This window comes from Corvus hawaiiensis, chromosome 28, assembly GCF_020740725.1.
Source record: "Corvus hawaiiensis isolate bCorHaw1 chromosome 28, bCorHaw1.pri.cur, whole genome shotgun sequence".
Taxonomy (NCBI): domain Eukaryota; kingdom Metazoa; phylum Chordata; class Aves; order Passeriformes; family Corvidae; genus Corvus; species Corvus hawaiiensis.
This window is the reverse complement of record NC_063240.1, coordinates 5,121,532-5,143,186: the sequence shown is the minus strand read 5'-3', so window position 1 is coordinate 5,143,186 and position 21,655 is coordinate 5,121,532. Positions and strand designations below refer to the sequence as shown.

The 21,655-nt window shown below is 57.7% G+C and overlaps 3 protein-coding genes across 8 annotated transcripts in view; 2 read left to right on the top strand and 1 right to left on the bottom strand.

Annotated features, from left to right (window-relative positions):
* SBNO2 (strawberry notch homolog 2) overlaps window positions 1-15,707 on the top strand; it is a 50,847-nt gene extending 35,140 nt beyond the window's left edge. For 5 of the 6 annotated variants that reach the window (XM_048288068.1, XM_048288066.1, XM_048288067.1 and 2 more), the window contains 21 exons: window positions 327-444; window positions 829-934; window positions 1,195-1,348; window positions 1,714-1,890; window positions 2,612-2,709; window positions 4,820-4,902; window positions 5,794-5,994; window positions 6,361-6,533; window positions 6,913-7,044; window positions 7,303-7,438; window positions 7,755-7,867; window positions 8,377-8,448; window positions 9,432-9,540; window positions 9,802-9,876; window positions 10,171-10,314; window positions 10,469-10,563; window positions 10,680-10,772; window positions 10,950-11,081; window positions 11,286-11,362; window positions 11,780-11,970; window positions 12,893-15,707. In XM_048288068.1, coding sequence (XP_048144025.1) covers window positions 327-444; window positions 829-934; window positions 1,195-1,348; window positions 1,714-1,890; window positions 2,612-2,709; window positions 4,820-4,902; window positions 5,794-5,994; window positions 6,361-6,533; window positions 6,913-7,044; window positions 7,303-7,438; window positions 7,755-7,867; window positions 8,377-8,448; window positions 9,432-9,540; window positions 9,802-9,876; window positions 10,171-10,314; window positions 10,469-10,563; window positions 10,680-10,772; window positions 10,950-11,081; window positions 11,286-11,362; window positions 11,780-11,970; window positions 12,893-13,530 — 3,117 coding nt within the window. In that variant the 3' untranslated portion in view covers window positions 13,531-15,707. The remainder of the gene's footprint in view (window positions 1-326; window positions 445-828; window positions 935-1,194; window positions 1,349-1,713; window positions 1,891-2,611; window positions 2,710-4,819; window positions 4,903-5,793; window positions 5,995-6,360; window positions 6,534-6,912; window positions 7,045-7,302; window positions 7,439-7,754; window positions 7,868-8,376; window positions 8,449-9,431; window positions 9,541-9,801; window positions 9,877-10,170; window positions 10,315-10,468; window positions 10,564-10,679; window positions 10,773-10,949; window positions 11,082-11,285; window positions 11,363-11,779; window positions 11,971-12,892) is intronic. The other variant, XM_048288069.1, reaches the window with a different exon arrangement.
* Window positions 15,708-16,845: 1,138 nt separating this feature from the next.
* GPX4 (glutathione peroxidase 4) lies at window positions 16,846-18,630 on the bottom strand. The gene is made up of 7 exons (XM_048288294.1): window positions 18,517-18,630; window positions 18,167-18,261; window positions 17,892-18,036; window positions 17,660-17,811; window positions 17,496-17,520; window positions 17,177-17,236; window positions 16,846-17,102 (listed from the first exon to the last, which is right to left on the bottom strand). The coding sequence occupies exons 1-7, from the start codon at window positions 18,613-18,615 to the stop codon at window positions 17,070-17,072; spliced, it is 609 nt and encodes a 202-aa protein (XP_048144251.1). The 5' UTR covers window positions 18,616-18,630; the 3' UTR covers window positions 16,846-17,069.
* A 370-nt stretch (window positions 18,631-19,000) lies between these two features.
* POLR2E (RNA polymerase II, I and III subunit E) lies at window positions 19,001-21,479 on the top strand. Its single transcript, XM_048288292.1, has 8 exons — window positions 19,001-19,109; window positions 19,280-19,454; window positions 19,647-19,762; window positions 20,167-20,247; window positions 20,413-20,471; window positions 20,652-20,730; window positions 20,863-20,936; window positions 21,205-21,479. Exons 1-7 carry the CDS (start codon window positions 19,053-19,055, stop codon window positions 20,926-20,928), a joined length of 633 nt encoding a protein of 210 aa, XP_048144249.1. The 5' UTR covers window positions 19,001-19,052; the 3' UTR covers window positions 20,929-20,936; window positions 21,205-21,479.
* Window positions 21,480-21,655: the final 176 nt, after the last annotated feature.

Genomic DNA, 21,655 nt, shown 5'->3' with positions numbered 1-21,655 from the left:
TCCTCCTCCTCCTCCTCCCAGGATGCAGTTAAGGGGAGGAGGGGAAGAAGCAGCTGGGATTAACCTTTTCAGCATTCCTCTCCCGAAGTATCACAAGACAAGACACACCTTGGAGGTGAAGGGAGAGGGAGGGGTGGATGGCTTTGGGTCTGAAGAGCACAGGGCCGGGCAAACCCAGCAGATTCCATGTGTGGGCCATGAGTCAGTCCTGTTAATACTGGGATAGGTTGTTCAGTTGGTTGGAGGAGACTGGGCTGTATTTTCTGTCTGCTCCCATCCTCAGGGTGAAACTAGATCCTTTCTCCTTAACTGACACTGCCCTCCAGATTGTGTTTGATGAATGCCACAAAGCCAAAAACGCCAGCTCTACCAAAATGGGCAAAGCAGTGCTGGACCTGCAGAACAAGCTGCCTCGAGCAAGGGTTGTCTATGCCAGTGCCACAGGTGAGCTGTTCTGCCCACGGGGTGGGCGTGAGAGCGGCAGAGGTCCCCTCTGACCTGAAGGGGCACCCTGAGGTGTGAGTGTGTGTGAGATCCTGTAAGGAGAGGCCAGTGGTGCTGCAGGGCTAGAGAGGACCTCAGTGTGCCCCATCACTGATGTTACTTGCAACTTTTTGGCAAGGTCAGATTAATTTCTCTCCAGTTTATGTTGTTCCTGGCTGTTCCAGCTGCTTGGTGATGTTTACCCGCTGTATGTAGGGAGGGCAATGTTTGGAAAGGTTTCTAAAGGCACAATGCAAATTACAACCTCTTCAGAGTTCTCTTCACTTGAGTCACAACTATTCCCAGCTGCTGTGGGTTTGCTGACAGTATCTTCTGTCCCAACAGGTGCCTCAGAGCCAAAAAACATGATTTACATGAGCCGCCTGGGGATCTGGGGGGAGGGAACCCCGTTCCGAGCCTTTGACGAGTTCCTGCATGCGATTGAGAAGAGGTGAGTCCTGTCCAGCCCTGGGCAGGTGGGGGCCTTGTGTGGGAAATGGTGCAGTGCCTGAGGATGGTGTGGGCAGCGTGAGCCAGGGGAGGGGCTGGTTCTGGAAAGGCACCTGCCTGATGCTGCCCCGGGGCAGAGAGAGGGTCCCATAGCTGGGGTTCATAGCTGGGGTTCATAGCTGGGGTTCAAAGCTGGGGTTCCTGACTGGGTTTCACAGCTGCGACTCCAAGCTGGGTCCCACAACTGTTGTCCTCTCCCAGGGGAGTCGGCGCGATGGAGATTGTGGCCATGGACATGAAGGTCAGTGGGATGTACATTGCTCGGCAGCTCAGCTTCACTGGAGTGACCTTCAGGATCGAGGAGATCCCTCTGGACGAGCAGTACAAGGCTGTCTACGACAAGGCAGCCAAGCTGGTGAGCTGGGCCTCTTGTAGTGGGAGGCTGAGGTCTGACCATGCTTTGGGCACTGCTGCTGGTATGTGGGAGGGTGTGGGGCCCCAAAATGTGGCCATGGCCTCAAATGTAAGAAGGAAAAGAGGTACACAGTGCTCAGCTGATGTAGTAAAAAAACTTAGACGTTTTTGCTTCTTTTTGAAAGTTCTACATTTGCAAACCAGAGCTGCGTCGTGCTGATGGAGAGGATGACCAGTGTTCATCCAGCTCAGTGCACACTGATTCTAAATCAGATTATCAACCCTCAGACTGTTCTGATCACCTCCTGCATGGCAGGAATGACAATGGAAATTCTATTAACTCATTCTTCTTGGTATTATCTGCAGTGGGCAGAGGCCTTGATGGTGTTCCAGCAGGCAGCCGACTGGATCGGGCTGGAGTCTCGGAAATCGCTGTGGGGTCAGTTCTGGTCGGCTCACCAGCGCTTCTTCAAGTACCTCTGCATCGCCGCCAAGGTGCGGCGGCTCGTGGAGCTGGCCCAGGAGGAGCTGGCCAGGGACAAGGTACGGGAGCAGCACCCACCAGCCTGACCTGGGGTTTTGTGTAGTCTGCAACCAAAGGGAGTTAATTATTGCTCAGCTTGGCAGCCAGTCCAAACCACTTTAAGACTGGATTTCTCTCCAGAGTGAAGTGCAGTGTCTGGGTTTCTGAGAATATTCCTGGTGAATGATGCTGGGGAGTTCAGGTGGTCTCATCTCCTCAGGTGTTGTCTGCTGTTTGTGTGGGCAGGCTGGGCTGGGAGGGGGTTCTGGGTCATGTTCAAGCTGGAAGTGTTCAAGGCCATGTTGGATGGGGCTTGGAGCAACCTGGTCTAGTGGAAGGTGTCCCTGCCTGTTGCAGGGATTTGAAACAAGATGAACTTTAAGGTCCTTCCAACCCAAACTGGTCTGTGACTGTACAGTTCTAGAAGAGGTACCAAACCCTCCACCTCAAGTACAGCTCTGTCCTTTCTTCCATCTGGGTGCACCTTGGAAATTTTAGGAAGAAACTTCCTAGCACAGTCAGTGAGGTTCTGTGCTCAGAGTCCCCCTCTGTGGGGTCAGCACAGGGGGGTGTTGGATGCTGAAAGATTTGAGAGATGGTTCTTCCTCAGGAGCCCTGCTACGGGCCTGGCACGGATTTACCTGGGACAGGGGCCAAGGGGAGGTACCTGGGCCTGGGAAATGCCTCGAGCCTGTGGCAGTGCCCTGACACCTCACTGTGCCATCCCTCGTGTCCCTGCAGTGCATCGTCATCGGCCTGCAGTCCACGGGGGAGGCTCGCACCAGGGAGGTTCTGGATGAGAATGATGGGCACCTCAACTGCTTTGTCTCTGCTGCAGAGTGAGTTAAAAATCCTTGTTTTCCTTTGTGGGGTGTGTGGGAGGCCGGAGGGGCAGGAGGAAAGCTCTGCCCTGGGGCACGGAGCACTGGCCAGGTCGTAAAAATTAGTTTGATGTCACCTCCCCCTGTATCATGGAGGGGATGCTCAGGTGGGTTCCTGAGGCACTGTATCCTCAGTGGGACTGCATGAGCTACATCCTGGATTTTGAAGTCTCCCATGGACTTAGAGGAAGAGCCTGATCCTACTGTCTACACACATAAAAGAATTGGCAGAAGGAGAGCCAGAACTGTAGCTCAGAGGTAGTTTGTGTGATCTGGCTCTGGAAAACAGGCTTTTGACATAGAAGAAATGAGCACGATAATTTCCTGTGGTGGCAGAGGCTGGGATGATGCTGTGGGGTGGCATCAGTGCAGCAGGGGGAGGGAGGAGTGTTCTGAGGAGTTTAGATCCACCAGAGTTGGCTTTTAAGTCATGTACGAGGCAGGATCAGTGTCCTGGCTGCGTGGCTGCTGTTCCCAGCTAACAGGAGAGCTGCCTGTGTCAGGAGTGAGCCAGCAGCAGGACTTGTGCTGCCTGTTCAGCAGAGAGTGAGGCTCTGCTCCCTCTCCTTCCTGCAGCTTCCAAAACCCCAGCCTGTCCCTGAATGTGGCTGTTCCTGCATGACAGGGGACAGAAACGTGGGACGTGGGTTGGGTTTCCTCTGTTTTGCAGAGCTGTTTTCTTCTAAGTGACTTTTGCTGCAGGTGGGAGCAGTGAGAGATGCCCGAGGCAGCGGGAGGCCAGGTTAGGCCAAGCTTTCCTCCCGCTTTGGTGGGGGTTTGGGTTGATCTGTGTCACTCCTCTGCCTCCAGCCCATTCCTGAAAACCAAATGCAGTTTGGTGACAGCTCACAGGGGGGGTCTGGCAGCTCCTTGGGTGATTTGGCCTGTGGATTGGTTTCCTTGTCACAGAACTCAAGTCCAGGGGACAGCGTGGTCCCTGGCTGAGCAGTGCAGGAGGAGAGGTCTGTCAGGGGTCCCACTCTGTGTGACTGTCCCTGCTCCCAGGGGCAGGAGCTCTGTGTTCCCTGTCTCCTGGCATCTGCTCAGCCTCCAAATGTGTGTCCTGGTGTTCCAGCACTTCAGGGGATTTCTGGAGGGGAGTGTGCTGGGAAGGAGCAGTTTAAAGATGCCAAGAAATGGGGTTAAAAATAAACATGGTCCTGTGAGTGAATTCCAGCCCAGGGCTCTGTTTTCAGGGAGATGGGGAGGGCAAGTACGGGAAATGAGTGGAATTTCACAGCTGGGAGGCTCTGGAGTGAGTGGTCATTGGGTCACTCCCAATGCGGGGGGACAGAGGACAAGGGGTCATTCCTGGTGTCACATAACTGCAGTCACAGAGCTCTGTCCTTCTGGGGAGCAGTGTGGTCGCTGTCCCCTTCAGCCCCTCACACCAAGGGTCCTGGAGCTCCCTCCCCAGTTCCCAAGTCTCCCTTTTCTCTCCCGGAGGAGTCATCATGTCCATCCTCTCACCTGTTGCTTGCAACATTTGGTTTTGGGGTTTTTTCTTGGTTTTTTTAAGCAGAGCTCAGTCAGCACCACCTCATTGCCCTGGGGGTTCATCCACACAGTCAGCATTTAAACATTTGCTCTTTGATTTGCAGAACAGCGCACGGAAACCTTTGGTTTTCACCTTTTCTGACTTTTTTTCCTTCCATTCACTTGGAACCACTACAGATCCGTGTTCTGTCCCCTGGTTTTGTGGGAAGCAGGCCCACGGCCAGGGAGTTGGAGGACTTTGGTGGAGCATGCTTGTTGGATGGCCTGACAGTGGTCTGTGCTCTCAGGGCATGGAGAGGGGCTAGGACACTGGGACTTACTGGATTTTTGGTGTAACAGCTTCCCAATGCAGTGTTTCCCATTCAAAACTCCCTCTTGGTTGCGATATAAAGGTCCTGCAGCTCCAGGAGCCACCTTGTACCAAGGGCTGGCTGCGCCCAAGCTGGTGGCCACGGATGGGGTGGATTGACCTCTCTTCCATGCACTGTGGGGCTATCCCAAACACACCTTGGTACGTGATAACCAGCACGTGTTGCTGGTAGCTGGAATAAATTTTGCATCTTACTTTCAGAGGCGTCTTTCTATCACTAATTCAGAAGCACTTTCCTTCAACCAAAAGAAAGAGAGAAAAAGGAACTGGCATTAAAAGAAAACGTAAGAGCTCCCTCACTCCCAGCCCAGCCCAGCCCCTGCCTCCTGCCCTGCTGCTCCCCCCACAGCCACTCAGCTTCTCTGCCTTTTGCCCTTCTCCCCACTTCATGCTTTTTGCTGCTCTCCCCGGTTTTGGTTTGCCCTCCTGCACATCTCCCATTGCTCCCTCATCCAGAGGACGGCAGCTCTGGGTCATCCCCCCTTTTCCTCCCTCTGCCCCACTGCCCTTGCCCTGCCCCTCCTTCCCCTCGACCCACACTGGGGGCAGATGGCACAAGGCCTGGCTGGTGTCTCCAGCAACCTCCACAACCCCTTACTCAGAGCATGGCAGGTGCCCTGAGGAAAAAAAAATAACTTCCCTGCCAAATTATTTGTTGTGGCTGCGGGTAAGAAGAGTTTGGGGATTTCTCCTCCAGTGGGATGTGGAAGCAGCACTGGCAGGTTGTGGTGCAGCCTGTGTGAGCTGATCCATGAACCCTCTCATGCAGCGGGGGCACGTCGTGGTGTGCCTGCAAGCAGTGTCCCAAAACACCAGTACCTTCCTGTGTCCTGCACACTCCTCTGGAGGCAATCCCATGGGATTCCTTCCCGGAGGAGCTGGCACTGCTTAGAGCCAGCCATGCGCCCATCCTGACATGTGCAGCCAACTTCAGCCCTGCTCAGGAGTGCCTTGTTCTTCCTTTCTCTCTCTTCCTTTCTCTTTCCCGCTCTCCCTCCCTCCCTAACTGCCACCCCCACCCCAGAGGCTCTGTCTTTCTGAGGTCAGACTGTCGTTTGGGGCAGGCTCAGCTCTTTTGGGATTCCTTCTCCTCCTCTCTCTGAGCTGGCCCTCTCTGTCCTGCACTGGTATCCCGCCGGAGCCGGTGCCGTGACCCTGCTCGCTCTCTGGTGCAGGACGGCCGAGGGGCCGCTGCCCCAAGGCTCTGCGGGGCCCGTGTGACCAAGGGGTGGTCATCAAGATCAGCGATGACAGCAGCACCGACTCCGACATGGGGCTGGACAGCGACCTCACCTCCTCCCCGGAGTCCCTGTTAGAGACAGACGACGTCATCTTCGTGGATCACACGTTCGGCGGCTGCACTGGCGAGGACAGGGGTGAGTGGGGCAGTGACACGGGGACAGCTGGGGAGGGGGGACTGGGTCCTGCAGGGACCGCTTCAGGCTTGGGACAGCCCTGTGATCTTGGCTGGATTTTGTCCTGGTGGTCACACTCTGGCTTGTGAGGTGGATCCACATTCACCCACTGTGATCGGCGAGCAGGAGGGATCTGCCCTGTGTGTGCTCCTTCCCCCAGCAGAAAGGGAAAGCCCAGAGGGAATTCACTCCATGCTCAGCGTTTACTGCAGGTCATAGTGCTTTTGTCCAGCAACAGTGCCCCCAAAAACCCTCTGGGACAACTTTTTCCCCCTCTCTGATGTCCAGTGTCCAGGTTACTCTAAACCTTTGCCTTTTACATCGCAGGTAGTTTCCATATGCTGCCTTCCCAGAAAGAGCTGCATGGCCTGAGGGAGCTAAAGGTCGAAAAGATGAAGCAGGACCTCCTAGCAAAAGTGAAAGCACTGGGCAAAGAGCTACCTCTCAACACCTTGGATGAACTGATTGATTACTTTGGGGGCCCGGAGAACGTGGCCGAGGTACTTCCCACAGTCAGTGTATCTTGGTGGCACTGGGTGAAAGGGAAAGGGGCCAGTGAAAAATCACAGAATCATGGAGTGGTTTGGGTGGGAAGGGACCTTAAAGATTATCTTGTTCCACCCCTCTGCCCTGGGCAGGGACACCTTCCACTCTCCCAGGTTGCTCCAAGCCCTGTCCAACCTGGCCTTGGACACTTCCAGGGATGGGGCAACCTGGGCCCACACAGGGAAAAATTTCTTCTAGTAAAAAAAAAGCAGGTTCCTGCTGGCAGAGGGTTTCCTCTCTCTGGCAATGTGAAAAAGCTGTTGGGAATTGACTGGATAGCCTTGCTGGGCCATGTGGGTCCCCAGCCTGTAGCAGTCCCTCTCCTGTGTGCAGATGACGGGCCGGAAGGGACGGGTGGTTCGCAGGCCCGACGGCTCCGTCGTGTTCGAGTCCCGTGCCGAGCAAGGGCTCTCCATAGACCACGTCAACCTGAAGGAGAAGGAGCGTTTCATGCAGGGGGAAAAGGTGAGCTGGGGTCGAGCTCCAAAAACCTGCATGGGACTGAGTGTGCTGAGAGGGGGAGGGAAGGGAGGGTGTCTGTGCTGCCCTGTGCCCTGCCAGCCTCAGGCCAGCAGCTCTCTGTGGGTTTGACCTGCTGGAAGGTGACAAAGCTTCCCAGGTCCCTTTGTGGGCTGGGGCTGCTGCAGTGTCTGGGGCTGTTTCTTGAAGCTGTTTAATACATGTCCAGGAACCTCACTCTCTTCTCACTCGGCTCTCCCGTAGCTTGTAGCGATAATCTCGGAGGCTTCCAGCTCAGGGATCTCCCTCCAAGCTGACAGACGGGTGAAGAACCAGAAGCGCCGGGTGCACATGACCCTGGAGCTGCCCTGGAGTGCAGACCGGGCCATCCAGCAGTTCGGTGAGGGCTGGGTATCCCTGGGCACTGTCACCTCCCCTGAGCATGGGCTAGGCTGTGGGATGGGCCCTGAGAGGGTCTGGTGTGGTGGCAACCCAAGGTGCATTTAGGAGATGTCTTTGTGGGGAAGAGAGCAGAGACACAGTCACTGGTGCTGCTGAGACTTGGCAGAGCTGGGTTTATAGCCCTGAGCTCTGGGGCAGAGGATGGACTCCCCAGGGTGAGCAAGATGGGCATTATGTGGCTTTTCTGGTTACGTTCCCATTCCAGACAGGCCATCCCAACCTCCTGTTCCATCCCTGTTCCCGTGTCCCCGTAGGCCGAACGCACCGATCCAACCAGGTCTCTGCTCCCGAGTACGTGTTCCTCATCTCAGAGCTGGCGGGGGAGAGGAGGTTTGCATCCATCGTGGCAAAACGCCTGGAGAGCCTGGTGAGTGCCCACAGCAAAGATCAGCTGTGATCCCAACAGGGCTCTGATTCCCTCTGAGGAGATTCTGGGTCAGAGCTCCCACCAGCATGGCCACTGTAACTGGGAGGGTTGTGTCACCCCTGGCAGAGGCACTGCAGTTGTGGAATGCAGAAGGCTTTCAGCATCCTGGGATTTGGGAAAGGAAATGAGGAAGAATACGTAACCAAGGCGTTGGGAGGAATTTCAGGGAAGCAAGAACCCACTTCAAGATGCTGGAATTCCCCACTATTACTGGAGCATACACCCATATTATTCCCAAAAAGCTGATGAAATAATTAATGGAATAATTAGTTTGCCTCTGTTTCATTTTCTTCACTTCTGATAAATCCCCAAATCCTGTGGTGAAGTTTCAGTATTCCAGAGGAACACTGCCTCCCCATGGCACATTCCCGGACATGCTTTTGGCCATCCTTCCCTGGTGTTTTGCAACAGCTCAGAGTAAGAACCTTTTGCTTCATCTGCCTTCCCAGGGTGCCTTAACTCACGGGGACCGACGGGCCACCGAGTCCCGGGACCTCAGCAAGTACAACTTCGAGAACAAGGTGACAGGGCCGGGCCGGCGCAGCGCAGCGCAGCTGAGAGGGGGTTGGAGGAACTGGGAGAAGGAGCTGGAGCCAGAGGCAGAGGCAGAGCCAGGAGGATCATTGCTGGCATCTGCAGGCAGGGCCCAGCCTAGCACCCAGCTCCTGCCTCCCAGCTTTAGCTCCCAGCTCCTGCGAGCTCGGAGTCATGGTCAGACTGAGGACTCTGCTCCCACCGGGAGCTGGGAAGGGGAAGCTGGGAAGGGCATTCGGTCCCCTGCCCCCAGGGAGGGGCCTGTACTCCGTTCCCCTGGGGACATGGGGGGCACCCATGCAGCTTCCCTCTTGCCTTGTCTGTGTTCCTGGGCTGACAGCGTTCTCTGTAGTGCTCAGCAGTGTGCGACACCCTCAGCTGTGTGTGTGACACCCTCAGCAGCATGTCACCTTCATCAGTGTCACCCTCAGCAGTGTGTGACACCCTCAGCAGTGTGTGACACCTTCAGCTGTGTGTGACACCCTCAGCAGCATGTCACCTTCATCACTGTCACCCTCAGCAGTGTGTGACACCTTCAGCTGTGTGTGTGACACCCTCAGCAGCATGTCACCTTCATCACTGTCACCCTCAGCAGTGTGTGACACCTTCAGCTGTGTGTGTGACACCCTCAGCAGCATGTCACCTTCATCAGTGTCACCCTCAGCAGTGTGTGACACCCTCAGCAGCATGTCACCTTCATCAGTGTCACCCTCAGCAGTGTGTGACACCCTCAGCAGCATGTCACCTTCATCACTGTCACCCTCAGCAGTGTGTGACACCCTCAGCAGCATGTCACCTTCATCACTGTCACCCTCAGCAGTGTGTGACACCTTCAGCTGTGTGTGTGATACCCTCAGCAGCATGTCACCTTCATCACTGTCACCCTCAGCAGTGTGTGACACCCTCAGCCCCCAGCTCAGCTGCCTGTGTCAGTTCCCCTCCCATGTGTGACTCTGGTCTCCTCCCGCAGTACGGGGCCAAAGCCCTGGACAGGGTCCTGTCCACGATCCTCAGCCACACGGAGAACAGGGTTCCTGTGCCCAGGAGCTATGAGAGAGGGGAGGATGCCTTTTTCCGTGGTAAGAACATTACCAGTGGTAAGAACATTACCAGCTCCAGGGTTTCTGCTGGGTGGCTTGGTTTCAGGTTTGGGATGCTGGAAGAACCGAGCAGGAGGTCAGAGGGAGAAAACAGAGAGGGGAAAGTGCCACTGGCTTACGCTGCCAGGTCACCCTGCCAGGCATGGGGAGGAGCTGAGTTCTTGGAGGGGAAGCAGTCCTGCAGTAATGCTGATGGGAGGCTTAGCCCCAAAATGCAAAAGATGTCTTCTGCCATTCCAGAAATGAAGCAAGGGCTCATCTCGGTGGGGATCTGCTGCAGCCAGATGAAGTACGGCACAGTCTCTGTGGAGAAGGGTACGTGTGGAGCTGCTCCTGCCCCAGGCAGGGGACAGATGGAAGAGACAGGGGTGTCCTGGCTCACCCAACCTCACGGAGTTTGCTGGGTGCCTGGGCAGGATGTTTGCCTTGAGGGGAAGGTGCTGTGGGAACAGCCTGTGCTGCAGATCCCGTGGCCCCACAGGAACAGCCCTTGGACTGGGCTGCTGTCAGAAGGGACATGGTGGGGCTGCTTGTGGGGCTCTTTGGGAGGGGGCTGGTGGGTTCCATGTCCAGCTGTGCCATGTTCCCTGACCCACTGTGCTCTTGCAGACTGCTCCATCACCAAATTCCTGAACCGCATCCTGGGCCTGGAGGTGGACAAGCAGAACATGCTCTTCCAGTATTTTTCCGACACTTTTGACTACCTGATTGAGAAGGACAAGAAGGAGGGCAAATACGACATGGGCATCCTTGGTATGGAGAAGGAGGGGTGGCCACAGCTCTGCCTCCTGCACCCCTGGGGTTCCTGTTCCTCCCAGTGCAGTGTCCCCACCCAGCACAGATCCTGAGACCCAAGGAGGTGTTTTTGGGAGGATGTTCCTTACAACAGACTTTTCTCCTTCCACAGATTTAGCCCCAGGAGTGGATGAGATCTACGAGGAGAGCAAGGAGGTTTTCCTGACCCCAGGGCACCCGCAGGACGGGCAGGTCGTGTTCTACAAGGTGGGCACCTGTCTCTGCCTGGTTCTAGGCTGTGCTGAGGGGGAATTTGTGAGGCAGACACCGAGGCACTCATCCTGCCCCTGGAGTTACAAATCTCTCTGTGTGTCCCTGTTCAGATCAGCGTTGACAGAGGCTTAAAGTGGGAGGAAGCCTATGAGAAGTCGCTCAAACTGACAGGAGCCTTTGATGGATTCTACCTCTCCTACAAGGTACGTCCCTGGGCTCTGCCAGGGTAGCACCTCAGCTCAGGGGTGATTCCAGCAGGAAATCTGCCATGGTTGTACAAGTGAAATGCCTCCAAGGACCTCCATCCTTGAAGGAAGGGGTTAGTTTAGAGAAATCTGGGGAGGGAGGCTGTGCCTGTGACCATCAGCTGTACCCCTCAGGTGCGAGGCAGCAAATACACCTGTCTGCTGGCAGAGCAGAGCCGTGGGAAGAACTTCATCCTCTACAAGCCAAATATTGGGAAGCAAAGCCAGCCTGAGAGCCTGGACAGTCTGCAGAAGAAATACCGGCGGGTAGGTGGGACCTGCACCCCCCAGTATGGGGGCTGGGGGAGGTTGGAAGGGCATTCACTGTCACCCTGTCACAGCTCCTCATGGCTCTGCTGTAGATGGGCAGGGATGGTGGTAGCACCAGGTGTCCTGACTCCCACCCCTGGATTTCACATTTTCTGCATCCTGGACAGTGGAAAATTCCTAATGTTGAGTGTTGTGCTGCAGGTGCTGCCCGAGGAAGCCAAGGAGCACTGGGAGAGCAGCTACCACTTCTCCTTGAAGAACTGTAACCACGCCGTGTGGTAAGGCAGCTGCAGCCCCAGCCTGCCACACAATCCCAGGATGGTTTGGGTTGGAAGGGACCCTAGATGAAGCCCATCCAGCTCCATGGCAGGGATGTGCAGGGACACCTTCCATTAGGCCAGGTTGCTCCATTCAGCCTGGTCTTGAACACTTCCAGGGATGAGGCAGTCACAGCTTCTCTGGACAACCTGTGCCAGGCCCTCCCCACCTTCACAGGGAGGAATTCCTTCCCAATATCCAATTTAAATCTCCCTTCTTTCAGCTTAAAGCCATTAAGCCACATCCTCCCTCCCCAGGCACAGCCCAGACCCAAGGATCCCTGCCTGTGACAGTGGGGGAGGCTGTGGGGAAGTGGATCCTACACAGCTCCAGGAACCTGTGCTAATTGCCAAGGTTTTCTCCCATGATCCCCACAGGAACAAGAGCTGCAAGCTGATCCAGGAGGGGAAGGAATGCTTCCAGGGCATGCGCCTGAGGCACTATTACATGCTGTGCGGGGCCCTGCTGCGCGTGTGGAGCAGGATCGCCGGCGTCATGGCAGACATCACCAGCAGCAGCTACCTGCAGATCGTCCGCCTTAAAACCAAGGAGAAGAAGAAACAAGTCGGTGGGTGAAGTGCTGGGAAGGGAAAGGGGGGCAGGAGGAAGGGGTCCAGCTGCCCAGCATCAAGATTCCCTTCCTGAAAGGGATGTGTTCCAGCCTGGAATCACCCACTGCTGAGGTGACCCCGTGGGAAGGAGGGGAGCTCGTGGTGGGGCAGAGGGGGTGAGCCAGGCCCATCATCCTCCTGAACACCCCCAGTGCTGCTGCCCTTCCCTCTGTCCCCACAGTGCCCCCCCTCCAGAGTGCTGTGGGGATGTTATGAATGGAGAGGGGAGAGCTTAGACAAGTCCCTGCCTTTGACAGGCTTCTGGCAGTAGCCAGCAGCTTTATTGAGGCGGCCAGCACCCCAAAACCCGCTCTCACTCACACGTTCTTAATAATGACCAATCAGGCCATTAATTATTTATTTGAATAGGCCAAGGAGAACAGACATAAGACTTAAACAGATTTACTTACTACACAGGATAAGCAGAGGAAACACTACTAGTAAAGATAAAGGTACCTATGTTACAGCTAGCGAAGAAATAGTGTAAATTAGGAGTCAGTGTCACTTACCAATGAATGATAGCAGTGTGCAGAGAATCTCCTTAATTTCTGTCAATCCTCTGGGGAAGTAACTCGATGCCAATGTCTTGGTCATTGAGGAGAACTCTTCACACACTCAGTGTATAAGAGATTTCTGATTTCATGAAAATCATAGTGGTCTTCTATAGTTGTAAAAATGCTTGTGTTCTGCAGTCACTAATTTTCCTTTCTCACACCAAGATAAAAGGCTTATTGCTGGCTAAGGGGGTTTTCAACTGAGATAATTCATCACATGACAAATCATTCCAGTCTGACTTAGCCACATGTGACAGGGAGATAGTTTTGCTGTATCGCGGTGAAAGGTCCTGCTACAGGGAACTGATGTGTGTTCCTCCCCCAGGGATAAAGATCCCCGAGAGCTGCGTCCACAGGGTGCGGGAGGAGCTGAAGCAGATGGACGAAAATGTGAAGAGGAAGCACAGCCGGCTGCTCCAGGCCCAGGAGCAGAGCTCACCCTTCTCCCTGCCACTGCACATCCTGCCAGGGCCTGGGCTGCCCCTGCCCCGGCACTCCCTGTGCCAGAACGAGATCTTGGACTTGACCTACAGCCCTCCCAGCAACAGCAATCCTGATGTGATGTTGAACCCGGAGACCAGAGCGCTCTGCTTCTCCTCGGATCCCACCCTGCAGCCCCAGCAGCAGCAGCACAGATTGTCCTTTGGCTTTGGCCACGCTCCTGGCCTGGAGGGCAGCGCAGCCCCCGGCCCCTCGCTGCACGAGCCCCCTGCCCTGCCTCCCCCAGCCCCCCTGCAGCAGCCACAGGAGGATTTTCTCCAGCAAGACGGGAATATCAATTTTAGAGAGATCCTGGAGGACATGCTGAGGACGTTCAACGGGCCCTCCCAGGAGAACCTGCTCCCCCCGGAGCGCCAGAGCGTGATCCAGTTCAGTGGGCCCTTCCCGGACTTGAGTGCCAGCTGGGAATGCTGCCGTGGATCTGTGTCCTCTGGTGCAGAGGTGAGAGCTGAGGAGCCCTGACTTTTCTACTGGTTTGGACTGACCCTGCTCTGGTTTTGAGGGAAGAAGCAGCCTGTAGTTCCTTAAAGTGAATTTTATTTATATATAATATTCAGTCAGGCATGTACAGGTTTGTGTGGAACGTGCCCCGGGGGGAGCTGAGTGGGTCCCGCTGGGCCAAGGGGCTCTGCTGGGTCGAGTCCTGCTCACAGGTCAGTGCCCAAGTGGGATTGAGGGGAGACCCCTCCTCTGCCCACTCCCTGCAGACTACTGAGTGTCCGAACCTTCTCCAGCCCTCCAGCCCAGCAGGGCCACGGCCAGGCTCCAGAATGACCTGCTGACCACATGCTGGTCAGTTAGGGAAGGGTGAGAGCCCAGCCCCCAGCTTGGGCTGCCCCAGCCCTGCTGTGGACCCTGAGGCTGTGCTGGCAGGCTGGGATGAAGGGAAAGGGAATGTCCCAGAGGAGCTGGGAGATGCTGAGCTCAGGAGTTCTCTGGCAGGGCTGAGCAGGTGCAGTGAGAGAGACAAAACTGCCTGTGCTGCCCTTCCCGGGAAGCAACCTTGGGCTGCCTGAGCTCCGTGGGAGTGGCCAGAGCTGGCTGCACCCTCACGGTGACAGAGCTGGAGTCTGTCAGAGCTCAGCCACGCCAGGACCAGCAGGATTCCCCAGAGCAGAAGGGACACGTGTCCCCTGTCCTGCACTTTAACCTCACTGGGTCGCCGTGACCAGACGTGCTTTGGCCAGTTTCCTGCTGTCACATGTTGTCCCTTCACCTGGACATCCCACTGGTCCTGCCACTGTCCTTGGCTGGGCCATGGACCCCGGTCCAGGGGTCTGGCTTTGGGTCAGGGCAGCCCAGCATGGGTGTGCAGTGTCATTGTCACTGCTCAGGGTGTGCAGTGTCACTGTCACCACCCGGGATTTGCAGTTTGGCTGCTCCTGCTGTACCCTTGGATACCAAAGAACAAAGGCTGCTTTGCAAAGCACTGCCCCAGCCCCTGCTGCCTCCTCCCCAGGACAGAGGGCATCCAGGCCTTTCCTAAAAGTGGCACCGGGATCATTTCAGGGAAAGGCCTGGGACCAACCCTGCCTGACCTGGCCCTTCCTCGGAGAGCCCCTGGGGAAGGAGGTCCCCTGTGCCCTGACAGGTCAGTCTTGAGGGGGCCAGAGCTTCACAGTGCCTGGTGCTGTCACCTCCTCCGGGCAGACACTGTCCCCACCATGTCCCTCCAGGGCTCAGGAACTGGCCCAGTGCCCTGTTTAGTGTTGGGAATTGCTCCGGCTGTGGCAGGAGCTGACCCCTGACACACCGAGGTCACAGACCTGCCCTGGTGCCACACAAGTGGGCTCAGTTTGAGGCTACTCTGGTCCCTGAATTGCGTTCTGGGGGCCTGTCCTTACCCCCTCTCCCCAGCTGGCACCGGCCTCTGAGCACCAGGCCCGGCTCAATCCCTGTGGTCGGGGGGCACATTTCACCTCTTTACCTCAAAGTGATCACCAAAGATGGGGGAGCTCCCTGTGCCTCCTCCCAAAGCCTTGCTGCTGCCCCGGGGGCTCCTGCTCTCCTCCAGCTCTGCTCCTCTCGACCCCAGCAGCCTCCCTCGGGCTCAGGCAGAGCCAGGCTCCCCCCTCTCCACACCCTCCCCTATTTAAAGCACTGCTCGCTTGGGGCTGAATTCTCAGCAATGAGGGTAAAGGACGCCGGGAAAACCCAGCTCAAAGAGGTTTAAACTCAGGAATAGCGAGGGGGAATTCCCTGCTGGGCACCCTCTGCTGTCACCGGAGCCTTACCTGGTGGCTTTGACCTTAACTTTAAAATATATGCAATCCTTCCTCCCTGGCCTCTGGAAAGACAGAGAGCACCTTCAAGGAATCCCTTCCCTGCCCCAATCCCATGTTTTGTCAGGGTTAATAATATGTAATGTTATCTTTTAACTAAATTATTCTGCAGTTGTCCTACTGATTGTATTTTTAATGAGTCCCTGTTTTCTTCCCTGACACCTTTGTGTTGGCACTTTTTAATCCGCTTGTCGTTTGCCTTTTGTTTCTATGTATATTTATAATTAAGTTGTACATATGTAAAGAGATTTTTTTTAGACTATGTGCCTTGGACTAATATTTCCTGAATTTTCTACTTGCCTCAGAAGGATAATTTTTCATTCTGCTCAGTAAAAATGGAACAGAAGCCACACGTGAGATTTCTGTAACTCCCAGCTCTGTCTCTCTCTGTCGGTCTGTCCAACCTGCCCCAGGAGCCCAGCTAGGACTTGGACCAGGAATCCCTGGGCTAGCATCCTGCTGGCAGCTGGACTTTGTATCTCCTGTGTCACCAACTCAGTGGCATTGAGGGCTGTTGTCCCAAGCCCCCCCCCTCTCCCTGGGAGAAGCCACGGCTCGTGCAGAGGAGGATCCTGGCTGGATCCAGCCTGGGCACCGACCTTGGATGAGGCAGCTCCCTCGTGGCTTGGCTGGAAAAACACAGATAAAAGAGCCTCTGTTCCAGCGTGTTCCCCCAGCAGGAGCTGCCACAGCTCCGGGACATCTCATCCAGGCACTGCTGGCCTTGTTACCCCATGGGAGGTGGGATGGGGTGACACCCACTGAGGGATCCCTAAACGAGAGCGGGATCCTCCCGGCATCCCTGATGTGCCAGGCTGGAGGCTCAGCAGGGGTGTCAGACTTGGGGGACCCCAGCAAAGATCCCGGGATTCTTCCTGAGGACAGACTCCCTGAGGGGGCTGCAGATGTGAAGGGGAGACCCAGCACTTCCCAGGCCCTGGGAAGAGGTGCAGCAGCATTCCTGCATGGCAGAACCTGAGCTGTCCCTGCCCAGGATGGGATATCAGCCCCCAGGGGCTTGGCTGGGCACGGCTCTGCCTTCACAATCACCAGGACGCTGCCCCGAGGAGGAGGAGGGTGATCCTGCTCGCTGTGGTCAGACACATCCCTAGCTGCAGGGGATATTTTGCTGTGTCCCAACACGCCTGGGTTCTGTTTTGCAGGAATTTTTCCTGGCCAGGGCTTGCACCACTGCTGGACCCATCCCCTCTGCTGCCCTGCCCGGAGCATTCCTGGGGACAGGAGGGATCCCAGAAGGGGAAGGAGGGATCCCAGAAGGGTACAAACACCCTCCCCTGCTCTGCCTTTTCCCAGGGAGCCCCTTGGGAGCACGGATCATGCTGGATTTGCACTTCCTCCTCAGCACTGAGGATTATCCCTGCTTGGCTCAAGGGTTGCGTAAGGTCTTGGCTTCCGAGCAAACTCCAGGTTCTCAGCAGGAGCAGCGCAGCAGCCCCGGCCCATCCCTGCTCCATCCCAAAAGCGACACAGCAGCTCCTTCCTAACGTCTTTATTGCAAGGGGACTCCTTGTTACTGTGAGGGGGCTCCAGCTGCTCCTGCCCGCGGCAGCCGCGGCCTCCAGAGCCTCCGTCCAGCAGATGCACGCTGTGGGTCAGGGCTGCCCCACCAGGAGCTGGATTGGAGGCAGCCCGTCATGGGGCTGGAGGAGGCTCCACAGGCAGTGGCGTCAGGACGGGCAGGGGCACAGCGGAGCAGAGCTACAGGTAGTTAGGCAGGTCCTTCTCGATCACCTGCGGGCAAGAGGGGAGCGTTGTACCCCGAGAACATCCCCGGCCTGCCCCTCCTCCCCAGCAGCAGCACTTACATAGGGATCTTCCATCGGGCTGTACCTCTTCACCACTTGGCCTTCCCGGTTAATGAGGAACTGTGGGAATGAAGCAACCCCTGGTGAGCGAGTCCAGGGCTGCCAGGGAGCTGTTGGGGGTGTGGCAGCTGTAGCCCCCACAGACTCGCTTTCCCCTCAGCTGTGCTCTGGGGCAGGGCAAGGGTTCCCAAGGGTCTCTAGGCACAGGAACCCCTCGGGATGCTCCTGCCCTGACATAGAGCAGAGCCCAGTGTGAGGCTCCCTCCTCCCCCAGCTCCCCAGAGGGAGGTGCAGCCCAGAGGAGGCAACTGTGTCCTACCTTGGTGAAGTTCCATTTTATTGCACTAGGAGAGAAAAAATAGGAGTGAGTTTCGGGCAGAAAAGCCCACCCTCAGGCTACTCACGCCCAGCCAGGCCCTGAGCCAAGCCCTCCCTGCCGGCTGCAGGGCTGGGGGTCCCCGGGGCTCCCCCTCCCACACTTACTTGCCCAGGGTGCCTCTCCCTTTGGGCTGCTCCTTCATCCACTTCCAGAGGGGGTGAGCATCCTCCCCGTTGACATCGATCTTGCTGTACATGTCGAACTTCACCCCGTAGTTCTCAGCAAATGCCTTGATCTGAGCGTTGTCCCCGGGCTCCTGAGGGGCCACACCGGGACCGTGAGGGTCCCCGGGCTATCCTGACATTGCCGGGGAGCCCTCGCCACCACCCCACGTACCTGCTTCCCAAACTGGTTGCACGGAAAGCCCAGGATGCGTAAACCCCTCTCAGCGTATCGGGCGTGCATGTCGACAAGCTGAGTGTAGTTTACCGCGGTTTTCCCTCATTTGGAGGCTACGTTGGTGATGATACAGACGTCGCCCCTGCAGAGGGGATGAATGAGTTGCCCTTCTCCCTCACCCACCGGGGCGAGGCCGGCGGGTTACGCAAGAACCACTGCGGCTCAACCTCGCCCGGCGCCGCGTTCCGCCACCCCCGGCCCCTCCGTCCTACCGGTACTTCTCCAGAGACACGTCGTTGCCATCGATGTCGAGGGCGTGAAAGTCGTAGATGGCCCTGGCCGAGCGCCAGTCGTCCGCCTGGGCACACTGCGAGGCGGGCACATCAGCGGCGAGCCCCGCGCCGGCCCCGCCACCTCCGGCCCCGGTGGGGCCCTGGGGAGCCTCTCCGCGCCCCCGCCCCGCCCCGCCCGGCCGGGCCAGGCCAGGCCCGAGCCCCCGCCACCCACCCTGGGCGCCCCGCGGGAGAGACCCGGGACCAGCCGCAGGCCGAGCCCCCGCTGTGCGGAGCGGTCCCGGAGCGGAGCGGGCCGGGTCGCGGTCCCCGAGCGGCCCCGCACTCACCATGCTCCGCACCGCGCTCCGCCTTGGTCCCGGTCGCGCTGCCCGCGCCGCCGCCCGCCCGCACCGCAGCGCGCCCCGCACCCCGCTGGCCCAGCCCATGGCGCGAAAACCCCGCCCCTTTCCGCCTGATCGACCAATCAGCGCGCAGAGAGGCGGCCTCGGCGGGATGATGGATGGAAAGCTGACCAATAGAAAAGCAGGACGGGCGGGGTGGCCGCGGGGATGTTTATCGGGAGAAACCACGAGGGCGGGGAGCAAGGACGGACCAAAGGGCGGGATGTGGAATCAGGTGCTGCGGGCAGGAGTTTCCGGGCGGCGATTCCCTCTCGGCTGGCCGCAGCAACCCAGACACCCACTCCGGCGGCAGCAGAGAGACGTCCGTTCCCTCCGCAGCCAGCGGCGGCGGCAGCTCGCAGCGGACTACACCTCCCAGGAGGCGCCGCGGCTGAGGCCCCCGTGTGCGCGGCGCCGCCGCCTGTGTGTGCGCGTGGGGCAGGCGGCAGCGCGGGCAGCCCGCGGGGGCCTCAGCGGGAAGCATGGACGACGAGGAGGAGACGTACCGGCTGTGGAAGATCCGCAAGACCATCATGCAGGTCCGGGGGAACCGAGGCACCGGGAGGGCCGAGCCTGGCGCGGGGGGAGCCCCGGAGGCGGTGCGGGGAGCCCCGGAGGCGGTGCGGGGCGGGGGTGGGGGCCGCCCAGGCCGGTGCGCCCGCCCGTGCCCGGTGAGGACGCGTTCCTGAGCCCGGTGCTGCTCCCGCAGCTCTGCCACGACCGCGGGTACCTGGTGACCCAGGACGAGCTGGACCAGACGCTGGAGGAGTTCAAGGCGCAGTTCGGGGACAAGCCCAGCGAGGGCCGCCCCCGTCGCACCGACCTGACCGTGCTGGTGGCTCACAACGATGATCCCACCGATCAGATGTTCGTGTTCTTCCCCGGTGAGCAGCGCCGGCCCGGGCGGGGTTCACAGCGTGCGGAGGCTCTGGGGACCCCCGGGTCTGGCTGAGCCCTCAAGGAGGGGTTCAGAGCACAGGGGGATTTTTCGGGACCCCCGGGTCTGGCTGAGCCCTCGGGGAGGGGGGGTAGAGCGCGGGGGGCTCTCGGTGACCCCGGGTCTGGCTCTTTCCCAGAGGAGCCCAAAGTGGGCATCAAAACGATCAAGATGTACTGCCAGCGCATGCAGGAGGAGAACATCACCCGGGCCCTGATCGTGGTGCAGCAGGGAATGACCCCCTCGGCCAAGCAGGTGTGTGGGGACAGGGTCGCGTCCCACTCCAGGGCTCCTGAGGGGCCATGAAAGTTTTTCCTCTCTGTTTCTCAGCGTTGCTGTGGGTAAATAAAAGCCCTGAATTCCCCTCCAGGTAAAAGCTTTTGCTGGAGAATGCTGTTCCTTAGCACAGGGTCTTGTATAGCACCCAGGTGTGTTTAACCAGAGCAGCTGGTCCTGGTGGCAGTGGCACAGCTGAGGGCCCATGAGCAGATGGGAGGTGGAGGAGGGAAAAAGGGATGTTTCCCTGTTCCAGGAGATCCCTGTGCTCCTTCCCAGCCTGGCTGTGTCCGTGTGAGCACATGGTGTCCCCAGGTCCTCACTGAGGAGCAGCTCTGAGCCAGGGCTGTCCCAGCCACCTCTGACGGGCCTTTCCCTTCCAGTCCCTGGTTGACATGGCTCCCAAATACATCCTGGAGCAGTTCCTGCAGCAGGAGCTTCTCATCAACATCACGGAGCATGAGGTGAGCAGGGGCAGGATGGACCCTCCCTTGTGCTGGCTGCGTTCCTGCTGCTCCCAGAGTCCTTCTCCTGGATCTCTGGCTGGGCTGAGGGACACAGTTGTCCTTTCCCCCTCCCAAACGTTGTCTGCAGTTGCTGCCTCGTTTCAGCCTCTCCTCTGTTTACAGCTGGTGCCAGAGCACGTGGTCATGACAAAGGAGGAAGTAACAGAGCTGCTGGCTCGATAGTATCCTTTGAGTGTCCCTTTGAGTGTCCCTTTGGTTGCCTTTGTCTGTCCCTTCTTCCTGCTTGGGTGTGATGAAATTTGGGCTGAAAACACCCCCTCCTGCCAGGGTTCATTTCTCTGTTTCGTGAGCTGCCAACAGCCCATGGCATGTCCAGAGCTTCTCCTTGACTCCCAGCACAGCAAACTCAGGGAGAACCAGCTCCCCAGGATCCAGGCCGGGGACCCCGTGGCCCGGTACTTTGGGATAAAGCGTGGCCAGGTGAGAGGAGCTGGCTGATGCAGCAGCTCCCTGTGGCAGGGCAGGGAGGGGATGATCCTTGAGGGCATTTTGGAGCTCTTGGAGCAGGAAAAGTGTCTCCTCCTCCTCCTGAGCTCTGTGTCTGCCTTGCAGGTAGTGAAGATCATCAGGCCCAGTGAGACGGCGGGCAGGTACATCACCTACAGGCTGGTGCAGTGACACAGTGGGTAAGGATGAGGGGATCCCCCTGCCTGGGGGGGCTCTGGGCAGTGCCAGGGGATGTTCCAAGGTCACTGAAGCAGCTGCTTCCAGGGAAATGTCTCAGAGTTTGAAATGGCTCATGGAGGGACCTGTTGGAGAGAGCAGGGTGAGGCTCCCCTGTCACCTGTCCCTCTGCTCAGGCCGTGCCCTTTGGGATTTGGGGTGTTCAGAGAGACCTGCAGCGGGGTCAGCTCCGGGGGCAGGAGGTGATTCCCATTCCTCCTTCTCTTCCAGGTGTGAGGAGCTGGGAGACTCCCACCAGCAGTTCACAGGCACTCAGAGATTCCTGCCCTTCGGAGATGGCCAAGGAAATCCTCTTCCCACGTTGCCTCTCTGCAGCCCCATCGCTGGGCTCATTCCCTGTCTTCCAGCTTGGACTTTGTGGTAACCCCTCAGTCCCATCCAGGACTCAGTCACAGAGAGCTGAAGTGATGGCAGGAAATGAGTGGGCAAGGCCTTTGCTTCCCTGTTCTATGGGCTCTGGTTTGAAATAAAGGTTTGTCCCCTCAGTGCTGTGGCGTTGCTCAGCCTCTCCCTGTGGCAAAGCTTCGAGACTCTGCAAGTTCCCATATTTTTCATTAGGCTTGGAATCTCTTCCTGCCGGGGCTCTGCATCGTGGCTGAGCCCTGCAGAGCCTTCACCAGCTGCCCTGGGCAGTTTGGATGCTGCAGCTCAAACTTAACCT